The 19,163-nt window shown below is 38.4% G+C and overlaps 1 protein-coding gene across 1 annotated transcript in view; it reads right to left on the bottom strand.

Moving 5' to 3' along the window:
* The window catches only part of TSSC1 (tumor suppressing subtransferable candidate 1), a gene marked incomplete at its 5' end in the record, with an annotated part of 70,882 nt that overhangs the window by 38,420 nt on the left and 13,299 nt on the right, over window positions 1-19,163 (bottom strand). The window contains one exon of the mRNA XM_010081068.1: window positions 2,936-3,092. Within this exon, the coding sequence (XP_010079370.1) occupies window positions 2,936-3,092 (157 nt within the window). The remainder of the gene's footprint in view (window positions 1-2,935; window positions 3,093-19,163) is intronic.

Raw genomic sequence — 19,163 nt, 5'->3', positions numbered from 1 at the left:
AATCCAGACTGTACCTTGGACTGCTTCTTGCAACACACCCAATGGCAAGTTTAATTACTGAATCTTAAAACATTGCACAGACCAACATACCTATGGTTATATATGCGCAACACTGTGTGAATACATAAATTTATCTACAAAACGGATTTACAGAAAAGGCTATTTTTGTTGTTTTTTAACACAAAAATCCCCATGTATCTCTGGGGTTTTTCACTCTGGAAGCAATTCACTTGGGAATTTTGCACTCAAAATCTTTGCATTTTGGCTCACATAGGGAACAATAGGCAGAGAATGAAAAACAAGTCTTAGGCTTGAACCAGAACAATTAATAGGCCTATTTATTCGTGTAATTGAAGCATCTGCTTGATTTTCTGAATTCTCTCTATGCCATACAAGAATTCCAGTAAAAATTCTGACGGGTCCCAGATTCAAAGCTTAGAGGCAGTCAACAACCTCAGCAAGTGAAAGCAAATAGTTATGCTTAAATCCAGATAAAATAGAATGGGAAAAAAGCACATTTCCTTCTCAGTTGCCTGTCATATCTCGGTACAGTATCCAGCCTGTGTTCTGGGAACAAAACGTACAAGAGTACGCTCTAAAGGCAAGGCGAATGACAGATCCAGTATAAGTGTTCCCCTTCTTACTGGGAGTGTATGATGCCTGACCACCACTGATCTCATGCAAAGCAAATGGGTACACCAGAATTTTGCTCTGATGTTGAAGTTTGAAAAGTATTTACACTTTGCACTGAGAAAAATTGCTTGTCTGTTTCATGGTTGGTTCTAACAACAACTGTAGCATAAGTGTGTAAAGTAGTTTCATATTTTTATAAACATCTGAAATGCATAACAGAAAAGATTATTTAAGTTTCTATTTGCAGTTAATGCACCACTCATTGGGACACAGCCTGTTAAGTGACACACATTTGGCACAAATAATTTATTTTACTCATTTACATGAGCTGTTTCCACTATGATTGAGGCAGGCATAGAGAAGCCTGCTCTAGAACAAGATCCTCTAACTCAGCTGTGCTTGTCTGAGATGACATGAGTACTAATGCTGAGTATTCCATTTACATCTTTTATCTCTCTTTAACATAGGAGATTTTCAAATCTTTATGCATATATATACACAGATATATAGAGAATAGGTATTAAATGGTAGCAGCTATTTGTGAGCACTAGTAGTGAACGAAGTCAGATGATAGAAGACAGAAAATTTCACATGAACTTGCTACAAGCTATATTAGAAGGAAAAACTTATTTTTGACATTCACATGCCACCCCCTATTCACAAAACACCCCCTATTCCTCTTCTGGTGATCAGACTACCACACACAAGTTCTGGCGTCCCAGCATCAGATAGAAAGAGATTATGGAAAATTCAAAGACAAAAAGTAGAAATCTTAAGGGGTAAAAGGTGAAGATTAAAACAAAACCCAATTAATATTCCCAACTATATTGGAAACTAATTATCAAAAGGTTTCAACAATAAAAAGGTAATTTTTAATATAATAAAAAGTTATAAAGAGAAGTATTAATATGAAAATGAATAGCAAAGAATTAAAAGATAGTACCATGAAGAAATTTAACATTCAGGAAGCCAAGATTTTAGAAAAAAGTAGCCTAGACAACACACTTTTGAATACACCGATATGTCCAATCTTGTCCAAGAATCACCTAATAAATATTGCCTTGTATTTGCTTACGTTTTTTAGTTGAAATTTCATCTACAACACTCCAACTAGAAATCAGTGGCTAGAAACAGATGCTTAAAATTTATGGTACAACGTATGACATCATTAAAAATCAACTGAATTAACTATCACTTCCAAATTGTAATTTACTTTTTACTAGCTAGCTAATGAATAGAAATTTTTAAGCAACCAGATTTTGAAAGGGAACTGAGACTGATTTTAAGTATTGTTGCTTTTCGGTATAATTGAAAATTACTCCTACTAGGATATATTTAAGTATAACTAGATTATTACAGAAATATCCAACACTGATATTGCATTATCCTTGTTCAGTTTCAATTGAGAGTTGTCACACTTAATTTACAAAAAAATTGCTGTGTTATTCCACATTTTGTTCTTAAAATCCTCTGACAGTTTTGAAAGAGACCATACAACTTGCACAATGAACTTCTACTCCATGTTCTTTCCAACAGACAGACATTCCTGGGACTACAGCAGACTATATTCTTACGGTTTCAACTTTTCCTGCTAGTGGAAGATAGTCATGTGGTCCAAAACTGTCAAACAACATTGTAGCTGGTAAAATACGAACTGAGTGTATCAACATTTCTTTGCCTGGCATCTGTACAGGAAGCAGTGGGAACATGTCATATACATACCCATAAAGCAAAAGACTTGCAAATACACAGTGGATAAATTTAACTGTCTTTTAAAGAACAGAAAGGAAAGGGAAACAAACCTCTGCAATACCCTCTGCAGTACTGCAGCTCTCCTTGTCTTTTCTTAGGCAACAGAAAAGAGTAGTTAAACAGGCGCCATATAATATAACTAATTCTTATCCTTAACAATAAATTACTTGCACTTATGCCAGATCAGTTGAGTGAAGACTGAAAAACAAAGACCAAAGTGCAACATCAAATTTATATTCCAGAAAAAGATTGAAATGCTAAGTATCATACCTTTGTGCAACGCATGTTTTAGATGGAGGCAGGTGAGGAGAAACATTAAAACAGTACACAGGCTGTTACTCCATATGTGTTTGCAGGACTATAATAAATGTTTTTCATCTATGAAACATCTGGGACTAAAAATCCAATTTGTACCTTTTTTTTTTTTTCTAGAGATAGAATAGTTTTAAAGTGTATGCCAGAGCCTCTACAATATAAATCTGCAGAAAACTAAAAGAACAGGTCCATCCTTTAGGCTTTTTCTAAGAGTATAAAATATGCAGAATCCTACCAGGCCATATTGCCATGGGCTGTGTTGTCAAGGTGACAGAGTAGCTCCAGGGTTTGAGCATTACTTGATGAATCATCAGGGGATTCATGACTGCCTGATTCCAATTCCTTCGGCATCCTCCAAACAGCAGCACATGTCATGACTTTACTGTCTGAAGCTAAGCAACAGAGAATAATGTCAACAGATCATTGTATGGGAGATATATTTTGTATATAGTGTATCAACATTTACACAAATCTATAAGCAATGCACATCTGCTGTTTAAAATATTTTAGAATATTATACCAAGATGAATTCAAAGAATGCAAAACATGGATACAAACACAGACCTCAAGTTAGCAGTCAAGTTGCTGCAAAAGTCATAATTAGCACACAATGTGCTTCTCCCTGTTTAAACGCAAAATTCAGTGTTCATGAAAACATAACTCTTCGGGAAGCAAGTTTTCCAAGCTTCAGTCCTTGTAATGATGGTTAATGAAAATGACCCACAAGGTACATTGCTCAATTCCTTAACAATAAGGATTTAGATATCATTTTAACATCTTCCTTTCAAGAGCTATCTTCAGTTGACTCTATAGCATTGTGTTGCATCCTTTGCTACCAATAAGTGTTCATTGCAAAATTAAGTTTTTCCACTGCTCTAACTCTAGCAAATAAACAGTTTCCAAAAGAGAAACTGAACTTACATGTATATAGCAAAATATTACAGTGTATGATAAACAAGCCAACTATAGATGGAGCAGAAAATACCATATGGTCTGTGCACATATGGCATTGCCCATCACCCAGTATAGCCATTTGTAGCAGTGCAGAATAGGAGACAGAGCAGCACTGCATATGTTCACGTTGTTCCAGCCGCAGGTCCAGGGTTCACAGAAGATTAACAGGTCAGCATTATCCACTACAGCAGGAACAAAGAAACCAGCCCCAGTGCAGTTAGGCAAAAGCAAGAACAACAACGACCTGCTACAGGGCATGTTAGCGAGTAGTCAAGAGGATAAGCAGCAATGAATGACATGTTTTCTGTTCTGAGGTCATTTTGCATGCCTCTTTCTCACAGTTCTGTCTCCAAGTGCATTTTATCTGATTTTAGTGCAGAGTGCCTGATTGGAGCCATGAGCAGACATGACTGACTAACATCAGTGGAAAGGAAAACAGGAACAATTGTAATGAGATCATTTTCAAAAGGAAGGATGGTAAACCTGAAAAAGCCCTTCTTAGGCTAGAGTAACATTAACGGGGTTAAAAAGTCTCCATTTTAAAAGGTCACCAATCTGGTTATTCTATATGCAAAAAAGGCACCCAAACAACAGAGAACAGGACAAAAAGCAATTGATACGTCGTGACACATATTAAGTAAACCCAGAATGCAAGTCTGCAGACATGTTTTAAAAGTAGCCATATGAAATAGAAAACATCAGTAGTGAGGTCAAACTAGTAAGAGAAAATGGCCATCCCTGTGAGAAAGAAACAGGGGTAAGAGGACGACTTTAAATTCAAGAACAGAATTTAGAACACACAAGCACTGGGTATTTGATAGATTGTACTGAATATAAAATATGCATATGTATATATTATTTTGGACATAACTGTCCAACTTGTATACAAATGCCAGATTACTATACAGAACACAATATCAAGAGACCATACATCTAAAGACAATGAATAATTCCTTATTAACACCTAATTAAGCTTCTGCTAATTGTAGTGCATGCTAACTAAACAGCTATTTCCAAATCAGTTGAGGTAAATCCTTCACTCTAAATCCACCTGCCACTGAAGGAAGAGGAGGAAGCAGCAGCAGACGGCTACCTCTCTTCAGCAAAGTGCAAATCGACACACTGCATGCATTGTACACCATAAAAATAATAAATAACCTAAACTGAAAGTGCAATATAGTTTGAGAAGGTGAGATTTATTTAGTATCGAGGCAAAACATTGAATAAGTGACAGAAAGTTAAAGAACACCACAAAGAAGCTTCTGGTGGATTACAAATAGTGAAAGGTCTGTACCATGCATATAAAGCATTAGCTTTTCCACTGTCATCAAGATCTACGCAGAAGAACACAAAAGCAAATCATGGAAAACAAACGAAGTGTTTCTCAAGCCATCTTTCCTCTTAGCACAGCACCACTATCTTAAGATAGCCTTCAAATGCCATTTTAACTTCTTAAAACAATAACATTTTTAAACTGCAGTGGTGTGTTCCTATGAATAACTTTTAAAAGAAGATTAAAAACCCTAAACCAACTACACAAGGATGCGTTTCAAGATTGAGTGAGGCTGAGGGAAAAAAAAAATATATATTGAAATCTTCCTGAAACTTGATGTGACCCAGGCTCCTATAGCACTTCATATTGAAATCTTCCTGAAACTTGATGTGAACCAGGCTCCTATAGAACTTTGGTGCTTTGAAAATTATCAAAAGCCACCAATTAAAAATTCAAGCAGATTAACTTTATGTGTGCAGCAATTCTACAAAGATTTTATATTTGTTTTCAAATTATTACTACAGATGCTGCTAAGGAACAAGATGGAAACATACCTTGATACTCCAGGCAGAAGAGATTTGCTTGTGTAGTGAAAACAAGTTTATCAGAATTCCACATTTTGCAGATCTATCTATGCCTTCCTTGGAGCCCAGCATATAGTGTCCTCTCTGGAAAGCAGTTTGGCTGTTTTGATTATATGATGTGTACCATATGCCATTTGCTCTTCCAGAACATAAAAGGCTCATATTTTTGAAATGTAATTTAACCACGGTAGATTTCTGTATTAGTGGCTGTTTTTGTGTTGTATATTAGGCAATTATTTTTTTAATATTCAATTTGTATCATAAAAAAAATTGTCTTGGTCTGGCATATTAGTACATACCTTTAAAACACAATTATAGAATTAAGGATACCTATCAAACTTACTAGGGATCCCAACAGCACAGTAGTCATTCATTCTTTCTCAAAGAATTAAAACTAGTTGTTATCTTCTTCTGTCCATGTTTACAGAAATAGAAATAAAAAATACTTATTTTTAATTAACATTGAGAAAGGCTGTCAATACTTTTTACTATAAACAGAAATATTTCACTTCCTTGTCCTAACTATAGTCATTACATTTTGGTATTTAGTAAAAAAAGTGTCTCCTCACATTATCATCATGCACATTATTACCTCCACCTCATCTTATAATATAGATATTCCTGTAGACAACTAGTAACAGGCTCTGAAGTACAGGATGGTGCAGAATTTCACATGCAGAATTCCATGCCATTCCATGCCTGTTTCACTTCATCAGGACTGGCAGTGAAGGAAAAAATTCATTGTGCATCTGAACACGACAATACTAAAACCAACATGTGCAGAACTCCTCAACATTCAGCACAGACATTATCCTCTGCTTTCAGATAGGTTTGAAGATCCTAATGGAAAATGACAAACCACTTTCCAGCTGTTCAGTGACCATCCATCATGAACAACTGTATGTTCATCGCAAATGTTCAGATTCTTATACTTTGGACCAATTCTGGAATTAGATATACAGCTAAAGTGTGAAGAACAGAGAGACTTGATTCAGAGCACTATTAATTCCTCCTTGAGCTTTTTATGTACTTATCTACAGTTCTGACACTTCATTAATTCCCAGCTGTGGAACCAACATGGAATTGTCACAGCCTCCTGCAGAAGTAGTTTTAGATACGTCTGGTTTTAAGCAAAGCTTAATTTCTCTTTACGTAAGTTTTTAAGGAGATACCAATTGTCCGCGGTAAAAGAGAGGACAGACACTAGTGCAGAGTGAAATTGTCGCTCCGTTATGACAGATGAAGTGGAGCTTTTTTGTGGATCACAATTCCTCTTAATCAAATAACCACCACCAACAACCTACAGGAATCCACAGGCACCAGATAATTCTTATTACATAGAAATCCAAGTCCCACAACAAGCTTCTCATGGCTGTGTGACTAGCTCGCTAGCAGGACACAGTATTTGTAGAATTACCCATATAGCCCTATTTCCCAAGTGATCGTACTAAAACTTACAAACTCACTATTACTTAATAATTTCACTACCGCCTCTGTAGTGCCATTGCTTACCTAGAATACCTGCAGGCAAACAAACTACAGGTTTTCCCTTCTTTTACCAGCTTCATGTCAGCCTACTGCACCTATACATACAAAATTACAATGGTTTTATCTACCACCTTCCATACTAATGAAAGCATTAAAAATGCTGAGACCAATATGAATGTAATATTTTACATAATAACATCATTTAAAGAAAGAAAACCAAGCAAAACACAGTGTCTATTTAAATCACATTTCTACACCTTCCTTAAAGTTGTTTATATATTTAGAAACCTCCTGAACCTCAAATTGAAACCACAATTTTTTATTTATGTCACAGCACCAATGGAGAAGAGAATAGACAAGGCTAAGCTAGTTTCTGTCGCAGTCTTAATGACTGAGCATATTAAGAAAAATGTTAGCGGGTTTAACTAAGCACTACTGAACCTGCCTTGTGTTACACTTCCATGTTACTCTTCCACAGAGTGCAAGTGAAAGTTTTGCAGAAGGGAGTCCCACTGTATTCCTAAAGCACTGTTCCCATAAAGTGATCCAGGAATGAGAAAACTAACTGTTTCATCTTTCTCACATTTGCTCCTCCTCATTCAAGATAAATCCCTTGTCTAATTCATCGTGCATCCTCAGTACACCTTTCACTAGTTATAGCTAAGGCTGGAGTTAGATGTACTGTTCCAACTGCAACAACCCCCCATTAAGCACCATTTAACCAAGTACATCAGTAGTGCCTCCTGGGCAGAGGATACCATACTCACAGATCTGACAGAGCACCTATACATATAGAACTTCTTCTACCCATTTCTGTGGAAATGATGCAAGCTTAAAAATAAGCAAACAAAAATTCAAGGGATAAGCAAATAATCCCACTTTTTGACAGCACTGAGATAGGAATTAGCTACACATGATGCTGGTGGCTCTGAGGGCACAGTAACCAATCGCAGGAAAAAAACCTTGGTGAGTTCAGCCAAAGCCTAAGAGAGATAACCACAGCTACAGAGCAGGAGGCCATCTATAGATGCCTACTTTACAAGTCAAGCAAGTGCGAAAACTCTCTGCATGCAGAGCGTGCAATTTGCAAAGGGTCACAACTTGGTCAAATCGATACCAATTTTCACTGCAGCACTCAAAAGGACTTCTCAATGAGGGCTATTTCCATGACAATTTTCAGCTTTCCACTACCAGCTGTTTCAACACAGGAAAAAAAAAAGTAGTTGTAGACAGGTGAAGCATCCTGTTTATCTACCTCCAAACGCTGGTCCCCTTAGAGGGTTCCAACTTAAAGTAATAACCTCTGAGAAATAAATAAGCCTGTAAAAAAAAGAAAATCTGCCTCAAAAGAAAACATAACAGGAAGTTATTAATGAGATTTTAAGGAACATGTATGTAACATTAACTGCAATTACTTGTTACTCCTTTACAGAGTTGTCACACACAGATCAATTAACTGTATGTACCATTGCTGCTGGAACACAGAAGCCAGCAGACATTCCTTAACAACTATACAAACATTTTTGGACCGAGACGCAAAAAGAAAAATGTGGATATAAGAACACAGGCTGCTGATTCCAGATGCAATACATCTGCTCACGACACTGAAAGTCATTCCTGCCCTTGGAGAAAATGGAGATTTTTATGAATTTACAGATTTTTAAACTTGTAGGGATTGCCTATGCACTTCACAAAATGCTTGATTTTGCTTCAACAATTCCTACAGTTAAAGACTTACATAATGAAAGAAATTAGCTCTGTGACGTCTCCAGAATTAGAGTAGAACGTAAAATTCTAAGTCATTCCAAATTATTGTAAAGATTCCTTCAGAAAATGCCATAGACTGCAAAACTACAAAGCATTCAACTGAACATCAGGTGTCATATAAGACTCTGTTTATGGAGGCTTATTGAAATACAGTTTATTCTCTTTAATAAATAACAGCTTTTAAAGGGACGTAATATGCAATCCCAGAAAACATACTAACAAATCAAGTGATATCTGGGCGACTGATGCAATAACTCAGAATAGATATGCAAGAAAGAGAGACAGTTTAGTTTGCCACTGCAGAGACTAAGTTTACTCTCTCAGATTTCTATTAGTTTTTCTATTACTGAGAACAAAACATGACACTTGTTATACTGGAGATGTGATTTTCCAACTGAAAACAACCCAGTAAGTTCATTGTTTTCTCATGCTGAATGCTTTCACTGAAACTCTCCCTCCCCAAATACATTTTTGTTAGAAAGCTAGAGAAAGAAACTATTTTACTTAACAGCTTGATGGCTTAAGGTTTGGTGGTTTGTGGTTTTTTGTTTTTTGGTTTTTTTTTAGAAAAGGCAAAAAAACCCCACCTGAAACTATTTGGGAGACACTTCCATCAGTCATATTACAGAATCACATCACAGAATGGATATGTTGGAAGCAACCTTAAAGATCATCTAGTTCCAACCCCCCTGCCATGGGCAGGGGCACCCTCCACTAGCCCAGGTTGCTCAAAGCCTCATCCAGCCTGGCCTTGAACACCTCCAGGGATGGGGCATCCACAGCTTCCCTGGGCAACCTGTTCCAGTGACTCACCACCCTCACAGTGAAAAATTTCTTCCTAATATCAACCTGAATCTACCCTCTTTCAGCTTAGAGTCGTTACCCCTCATCCTATCACTACATTTCCTGAGTGTGCCTCCCCATCTCTCCTGTAGGCCCCGTTCAGGTACTGGAAGGCTGCTCTAAGGTCTCTCTGGAGCCTTCTCTTCTCCAGGCTGAACAACCCCAACTCTCTCAGCCTGTCCTTATATGGGAGATGCTCCAGCCCTCCAACCATCTTGGTGACACTCCTCTGAAATCACTCCAACAGGTCAATATTACAGTCAAATATTACTAAAACAAGTATGAAATAAAGAAACCAAAAAGAATATATGGAATATTAAAAAAAAAAATCTCATCAGAAGTGTGGATTCTAATCAATACTCTGCAGTTTCAGCGAAGAAGAGTTTTGAGTACTTGCAGAAACTCACCAGCTCTCTTTGCCTTCCTCTTTCAGGTGTGGCTTGAGGCACACCCAGGACTTGAAAGTCAGCAAGTACTATCACTTTTCCATGTTCTGCCTCCTATCAGTTCACCTACTGGAGTAATTTTTTTAAAAGTGAAGTTGGTATCTTTTACAGGAAGTAAACAGACACATTATTAAAAAAAAGGAGGAACTTATTTCAAGGAGTGATTAAAAACAAGATCAATCAGTATGCTTTGATAACAAAGTTTAAAACACGATTTTAAGAAGTTAACCTCCCTAAAACTCTTATGCAAAGTGTTAAGTAGCTGTTGCCATAATATAAAGGGAAATAGGTAAGAATGTAGAGTTAAATAGAGTTAAATGGACACACAAGAAATACTACCACTTACCCCTCTAAGCCCCTCACACAACAGACTCAAGTGGATTTTGATCCCAGTTACACAAGTCCACATCAGCCAACACTGCAGTTCACCGCTGTTCCATCATCTACTTTTCCTTCTTCTGGCACCACTTGCTGAATAAAACCTACCATGCCACTGAAGTATGCTCTGACATGTAACAAATACAGTCGTGACCTGTCAGAAGCTTACAGCAGTCACCCAATGCAGACCAGATCCAGCTCTGCTCAGTCGCCCCTAATTATATGATTTTAGAAAGCATTTGAATCTTCATGTTCGATCATTCTTTATGGTCTTTCTTAACTACACACATAAAAATCACCATGGATTGTTTTTCCTTCTCCCAAAAGCAAATATTGAAGCTGGCTATTGCTCATCATCTTTTTTCTTTTTTTATTATTTCAAAACACATTTTATACCTAGGTTAGTAATTTGGTATTTTAAAATTAATTTTCTATAATCAATAGCTATACACATCAGATGGTGATATCTGCAGGAATGATATTTTCATTTTATTTTCTGCTGTCATTCTACTGCATTCCCCTGTGTTTAACCTTGAAACCCAAATGACAATGCTTCCTACATCACTGCCTGCAGACATTCACACTGAAGCCGGAGGAGCTGAAGTACCAGTGCCTGACAAGGTTTGCTCTTTGATCAGCTCAGGTGGTGCAAAGCCAGCTGGCTGCAGTTATTCTGTTGCCCAGGGAACAACAACTGAAGTGTATACTTCCTAAATCTGCGCAGGAGGCCCTTCTGCAGCATTGCCACAGCAGCTCGTGCTGTGCAAGGCTGAAGTGGTGAAGCTGCTATAGCTACAGCCCAGCTGGTGCCCATTAATGCTCTCAGTACGACAGGAACAAGCAGCTAGCATTCAGAAGCCTCCTTCTTAACACTGACAGAGTTATCACTCTTCCTTATTAATGAATGTAAACATCCTTCTCCCAGTTCAATAACATGAAATAAAAACCAAAATGATTCAAGTACGCATCTTTTTTAAAAGAATAACCTTGTAGACTTTCTAGTCAAGTCATAAAAAGATAAACAGTATTCCATTTATTCGACAACATGTCCTTCACAGGCAAAAGAAGAGAGGGGGAAAAAGAACACACCATTCTTTTTCTGGGTTAAGAATTTCATCTTTTGTGCTAAAAGCCTGGGTAGTTTTCCATTTTACATTTTCCTGAAATACATGGGGTGAGATATATGTATGAAAAAGGAGCTGTAGGCAGTTTAATTTGTCTTTCCATCACTTAGATCCACTTTTTAGTTAACAAAAAACAGCCTTTAATTTTTGAAAAGTATGGGGCAGAAACATAACACAGCAGCTTACTCTATCCTAACAGAAGTATGCACAAACAGCAGCCTTCTTGTTAGCATGCAGATCACAAGTGACCATAAATTCACATTTACTGCACACCAATACCACAAAGATATGGCTTACATCTCTAGAAAACAGGCTCCCGTGTTTGCATTGTGTATACAGACATGTAAAGAGGTTTTAAAAACCTCACATGCTGAACAGTAACGCAGAGAGAATGATCTAAGAGTGTGTGAAGGCATGGGGTATGACATGGAGAGATGGGTAAATCCATCGTTGTATGGAAACGGGAGACAGAACCTGCAGAAAGCAGGCAGTCAGCAGGTTGAAAAATTGGAGAAGGCATAAATTGCACTTTTTTATAGTCTAATGTTTCTTATGCTACCCAGAGATGATTTGAGACAATGTCCCAGCACATACCTTTTTTGGGGGATAAGCTCTGCAGATATATATCTATTTGAGGGAGCTCAAAATTTACTGACTGCATGTCTGGAACTCTGACATATGGGGACAGCCCAAGTGAAGAACTGCAACCACTGCTATATTGATGAGTTGAACTTTGCTCTTCAGGCAGAATTTGGCTGTAACAATGTAAAAGCTGCTCAGAAGCACAAATAGGTATGCTTTCTTTCTGACACTTTACATGACCAGATCTCCTAAGTCACAACAACAACTTCTGGCTTGTTTGATACTTCAGGTATATCTTTCTAGATATTTTAACAGAGTAGAAAAAAATAGATGAACTAGTGCTAACTACATGCTTTTGGTTTTTTGCTATGATCTCCCTACTATTATTGCCACCAGCGTACCATAACCGCAAGTGTGGGACTCATACAGGAAGCAAAGTATCAGCTGGCCACATAAAAACATTGTGAGATCTAACCCTGTGCTGAAGAGAGCTGCACAATACACTAATAAAAGCCAATGAATCATATTGACATGCTGGCTTCCTTCATCGCCAAGGCTAGTGGAGCCAAACACCATTATCAATGTTGATCCTCTTACACACACAAAAAAGGGCAAGGAGAAAGTGAGAATCTTATGGAGGGACTTGCTTTCATCACCAAAAAAAACCCCATGGCAGCTGTCAGTTAAGTAGGGCTACATGACAGCAATGCACTTCCTACTTGATGTTTCATGGGGTATTAAAACACTATACTCCTTAACAAGTTAATTGGAACGGCAAACCACTCATCCTGTCATCAAATCAGGCACCTTACTAGACAGTTTCATATTCGATGGTCTATTTAAATAACCCTCAGCATTCCCATTCTACTCCATAGGAGTTCCAAAGACATACTACATCTTGAAAGTTCATGGAAATCTACTTCAGACAGGACAGATGTCACTATATCCAACATGAGCAGTTTATGTGGCTGCCTCAAGCTTGCTGGACCAAGTTCTAACCACTAGCTTCATTTGAAAAGGTAGGTTTGCTCCCCCTTACACCAACCTTTTGCAGTTTCCCCTTCACACTTTTCCTCAACAGAAACCCAGACATGTGGCCACTACTGACACAAACTTTCTTCAAACAGTAAACTTGTGACTCGGAGCTTAGATCATAAACTGCTTATATCTTTATATTATCTGGCCAATTTGAGTAGCTAACTTTCAGATGTACTCACACGTCAAGCACAAGTAATTCATGGGAGAAAATAATTATAAACAATTAGTAGCTAGATACAGTATAATTTGATTTTCTGTTCATGAAGTTACAAATGCTACAATAACAAAGCTAGGTTTACTAATACAAGGAAAATAAGTTACTCATGTGCTTCGGTTTTTAATTCTACTTACCTGACATCTCAAGATACCAACAGCTACCACATCCAGAAAGTCCAGTGAAAGAAAAGGAATAAATATTGCCTGATGCTAGTCAGCAGTTTTCTCAACTTGGGGCATTCAAACAACACATGTTGTTAGTCATCTGCTAATGACTATGCAGTTCTCTTTCTTTACAGCTCAGAAGTGCAGGAGAGAAACCCCACCACAGTATTTTTTATTGAACTAGACTGGAAAAAGACACACAGCCCTTCTCTAAAAAGCTTATAATCTATAAAGAAAAAAACATTAAAATACACCCAAATAAAACCCAAAAAAGCCTTGTTGCGATTTTTTTTTAAGCCCTAAACCATCCCACAGTCAAAACTTCAGCTCAGAGATGGGATACAATTTCTTTGCTAGTAGTGACCAAATACACCTTATGTTTATTCCAAATGGAGAATTTTACTGGGATGTACAATGACTGGGATCAGAGAGGCACGGACGAACACAGGCTCTTTAGGAGGCACAGGGTGACGGAAGGTGAGAAGGGAAATCTGCCTTTTATGAACAGCAACTAGAGTACATGGAGATCAGCAGAGGGATGAGGGCCACATGACAGGTTGTGTTTTAAGATTAGAAGGCAGATGAATGTGGCAACATTGCAGTTTGCCTGCTATAGAAAGGATGAAGCAAAGGATAACACAACCTTTGGACAACAAGAAGGAGCTTGATATTCATAGGTCCTGGTCCTCATATGGGAATTTAATCACCTCAGTGCCTACTGGAAAGAAAATGCAGCAGGATATAGGAGATTTCTGCAGTACACTGATGGTAACTAACACCAGAGATAAGACAATGGGGAGGCATTCTGCTGGATCTCACCGTTACAGATATCAAAGAACTGGTCAGAGATGTGAAGGCTGAGGGAAGCCCAGGCTACAAAGATCATGAGATGGAGGAGTTCATCTTATTCCCTGACATGAAGGAGCAAGGCAGACAGCAGAATCACATACCACCCTAGGCTTCAGGAAAGCATACTTTGGCCTGGTCAAGGGACCAGCTTTGAAGAACCCTATGGAAGACAGTTCTGGCAAGAAAACAGATCCAGAAGAACAGATTCATTTTCAAGGTTTACCTCCTCCAACCTCAAGAATGGTCCATCCGGATGAGCAGGATATGAAAAAGAAGTCACAGGAGGCTTGCATAGGTGAACAAGGAATTACCAAAACCAGTGGGAAAGTCTAGAGTAATAAAGACTCACCCTCCATAAGGGAGTATTGATTTAGGAAATATTTAAACAAATGCAACCAGAGTAGATGCATCCACAAGAGCTGAGGAAGCTGCCCAATGTAATTATAAGGCCACTCTCAATTCTCTTTGAAAGGTCATGGTGCTGGGGAGAGGTTCCTGAGGACTTTAAGAAAGTAAATGTCATTCCTATCTTTAAGATGGGCAAGAAGGAAGATCTACATGCTAATCATCCTGGCCTCAGTCCCTAGGAAGGTGATACATTAAGTGAACCTGGAAGACATTTCCAAACATAAGGTGACTGAGAGTACTCAGTACAAATATATGGAGGGGACATCATGCCTGACCAATATGATTGCGTTCTGCAATGACAATTAAATTGAAAATCACAGGCTTGGTAAACATGGGGAGAGTAGTTGATGTTGTTTATCTTTACTTTAACAAGACTTTGGTACAGTCTCCTATGACACCCTCACAGACAAGCTGATGAAGTACAGGTGGACAACATGGTGGGTTGAAAAGTGGATGAATTGCCATTTTCGAAGGGTTGTGGTCAGCAGCATGAAATCCATCTCAAGGCCAGCCACCACTAGTGCATCCCAGAGGCTGACAGTGGGTCAGCGTTGTTCGGCATCTGTATTAATGACCTCAGGGAACCTCAGGACTGCAACAGGTCAGAGAAATGGACCAACAGGAAACTCATCAAGTTCAACAAAATAAAATGCAAGGCCTTGCCCCTGGGGAGGAATAACCCCATGCTCCAGTACACACTGGAGGCTAACCAGCTAGAGAACGGCTCTGCAAAAAAGGCCCCGAGGGTCCTGGTGGCAACAATTTGAACATGTGCCAGCTGGGCACCTGTAGCAAAGAAAGCCAACAGCCTCCTCGGCTGCACTGACAGATCATCACCAGCAGGTCAAGGGATATGATCCTTCCTGGGCAGACCACATATGGAATACTGCATCCAGTTCTAGGCTCTCCAAAAAAAAAAAAAAAAAAAAACATGGACCCACTGGAGCAAGTTCAGGTAAGGGCTACAGAGACGACAATGCGATTAGAGACTCAAAAAAGAGAAGGCACAGGTTGAGTCTTATTAATGTAAATAAATAATGATGTTAGGAACCAAAGAAGACTGAGAAAAACTCTCTCAGTAGCACCCAGTGACATGGTAAGGGGCAATAGGCACAAAATGAAATAAAGGAAAATTCTACTTAAGTGTAAGTAAAAAACACATATAAGGCCCTGAAAAACATGGTCTGATATTGTTTCTGATTCTGCTTCAGATAGAAGGTTGAACTCTAGCTCAACATCCATTACAACCCTCTAACATTCCTTACAACCTGAATTATCCTATGATTCTTAAAAGCGGAGACGTGCTGTTAGTCTATTAGATGGCACATGCACCTACAATGGACATCATAAAACTACGCTGAGTTACAAAATAGTCTTTCTTAAAAGCGGAGACGTGCTGTTAGTCTACTAGATGGCACACGCACCTACAATGGACATCAAAAAACTACGCTGAGTTACAAAATAGTCTCCACAACGCCAGAAAAGGCACATAAACATTAACCTCAAATTCTCACACTCCCTGTAGCTATCTGTCACTCCAGTAGCTACAGTAGCAGAAATGTCTGCAATGGGTCTTTAGTTTTATGTCTTATGGTCAGAATGCTTGTCTGAGAACTCATGAAGTGAATATAATCAAAGTTTCCTTTTAGAAAACACTCACACAACTTAAGAGAATCAAGGTTGCAAACTGTAACCTAAAAATTGGCATAAAAAACCCTCAAATTATAAAATTCTTCAAAACACTTCAACATATTTTCACATAAACACCATAGAGAATAGAATACACTACAGATGTAGTCTTATTAGATTACTAGATCAAAGTCTGTATTTGCTACTTTATTAAAAAATACCAATTAGCTAAATATTTAAGGTATGTCTAGGACTTGAATTGTGGTGTTGATAAAAGAAAAAAAAAATCTTTAGCATCCTCTTAAGAGTCTGTCAGGCAAGTGACTCTCCTTCAGCCTCTCCAGCTTTCCAAGAAAGATGGGATACAGGGAAGCTAAAGCAGGCTGTCTTTCCAGGCTAGAGAGAAGGTCGCAGAAGACGGAATGCAAAAAAGGTAAAATGGCAAAATGTCTGAACGTTTACTGGAAGGAACTTGCACAGAGTACTTGGTTTCACTTGCATCATTTGGGAATAACTCTCAAGTCTAATATAAACCAGAGAAAAGTAAGCTTCTAAGTTTCACTTATTTAACAAGCTAGTTAGACAAGAATACCTAAACACATACTAAAAGACCTTATGTGTATTTGTGAAATGTTATTTCACACAATCACAGAATGTTAGGAGATGGGAAGGGACCTCGCAAGATCATCTGGACCTTGAAAGATCATCTAGTCCAATCCCCCTGCCGGAGCAGGGACACCTAGATTAGATCACACAGGAACGCATCCAGGCGGGCTTTGAATGTCTCCAGAGACGGAGACTCCAATGGGCAGCCTGTTCCAGTGCTCTGTCACCCTCACCGTGAAGAAGTTTTTTCTCATATTCAAGTGGAACCTCCTATGTTCCAGCTTGAACCCATTGCCCCTTGTCCTGTCACTGGATGTCACAGAGAAGAGCCTGGCTCCATCCTCCTGACACTCACCCTTTACATATTGATAAACATTGATTAGGTCACCCCTCAGTCTCCTCTTTTCCAGGCTAAAGAGACCCAGCTCCCTCAGCCTTTCCTCATAAGGGAGATGCTCCATTCCCTTCATCATCTTTGTGGCTCTGCGCTGGACTCTCTCCAGCTGTTCCCTATCCCTCTTGAACTGAGGGGCCCAGAAACAGACACAATATTCCAGTTGCGGTCTTACCAGGGTGGAGTAGAGGGGGACTGTTGTTACTGCAACAATAGCATTGACTGTAGATGAAGAAAGGACAAATTTTCTTTCAGTTTATTAGACTAGTTCAGTTCACTATTAAAAAATTTTGAGTTAAAAAGCTATTTGAAATTGGATAAGATTTTCTTGTTCTAATCTAAAAAAAAAAAAGGGGGGAGCGGGGAGGAGAATGAAACCTTCTAATGCTCAAGGATAGAGCAGCCTGATAATTCAATAGATTCTCTCCCAGTGACTGTTCTAATTCAGAAGCATTTTATTAACTTTCTGTACTTTAGAAGCACTCTTTTCCATATCATCACGATACTGTAATACTTCAATTTCAGTCATTTTTTCTCCTCCCTCTTCATTCTGATATTTGTTCTATTTTGCTTCATAGCACAAGTGTTACAGTTATCCTGAAAATGGTTGTCAAATAAAGATAAAATTCTAAATCAAGACATAACAAGCATCTATGCTTCAAGTTAATTACACTATATACACTCCCCCAGTTCTTACACTTTCTCTTTTTTTTTTTTTTTTTACACACTGGCTGAGACACTACTGAGCTAGTCCTGCAGCAGTCTTACATATGAATAAGATGCACATATGAATAAGATGCACAGACCAAGATAATACAGCTGTTACCTGTCATTTAGGCTCAACTCAGTATACATGCACAGAGGCCTTCAAACTTGAACAGTAATTAACACTGAACAATTTCTCAAACCATTCATCACTTCTGTAGTGGTTTTCCACCATATGAAGCAGATAGTCAATCATTTAACTTAAACTTACTGAGAGGAGTACTTGGAAAGAACACTACAAATTACATACAAGAGATGGAATTCCTAGAAAAAAACAGATACAAGCTACAAAGAACATTAGGAGAACACCAAGCACATTTATCTCATCCCTCAAACTATGGGAATAAACCTTCTTTACATCCCGATGGTACTACTGAGAAGAGCACTACGGAATATTCAGAGATGCATTCCGCTTCCTTCCCTGTTTTAATGACTATGGCAGATCACATGGCTGTTTTTTTTCCCTACATGGAGTGTTCTCACCACATCAGAGGAAAGTGAAACCAGTGAAGTCAGTGTCAGTTGCTGTCTTCAATACTAAGCAGTTAAGAGCACCACCTGTAGCATTATTTCCAATACCCTTACTGATGAATTTTCTCTGCAGGAACTTTTAAATACGCAAGTTTACTGTAGGATAAGTACAATCTACCAGACAGCCAAAACTCATAGCAGATTTAATGTTTTTAATTAATGGATTTTAAATGCAAACTTTACTTTCATTTTCATCAAAATTAAACAGCAGTTTTGCCTTTGTATGTCTGTATGCGCTGGATACACAAAACCAAGTTATTTATATTGAGTCTTCATAACCACTGCACAGCAGAACCTATCTTGTTTGCAGAAAGAAAACAGAAAAACAAAACGTGTTTGCACACGTGCCTGCCTGCATGTGTGAAGTTGCAGAGAACAGCCTTCTCCATCCCCACTTTCTTTTGCCCTCTGGTGGCTTTGTCT

The sequence above is a fragment of the Pterocles gutturalis genome, unplaced genomic scaffold (genome assembly GCF_000699245.1).
Source record: "Pterocles gutturalis isolate BGI_N339 unplaced genomic scaffold, ASM69924v1 scaffold3224, whole genome shotgun sequence".
Lineage (NCBI taxonomy): Eukaryota > Metazoa > Chordata > Aves > Pterocliformes > Pteroclidae > Pterocles > Pterocles gutturalis.
This window is presented reverse-complemented; position numbering and strand designations above follow the sequence as displayed.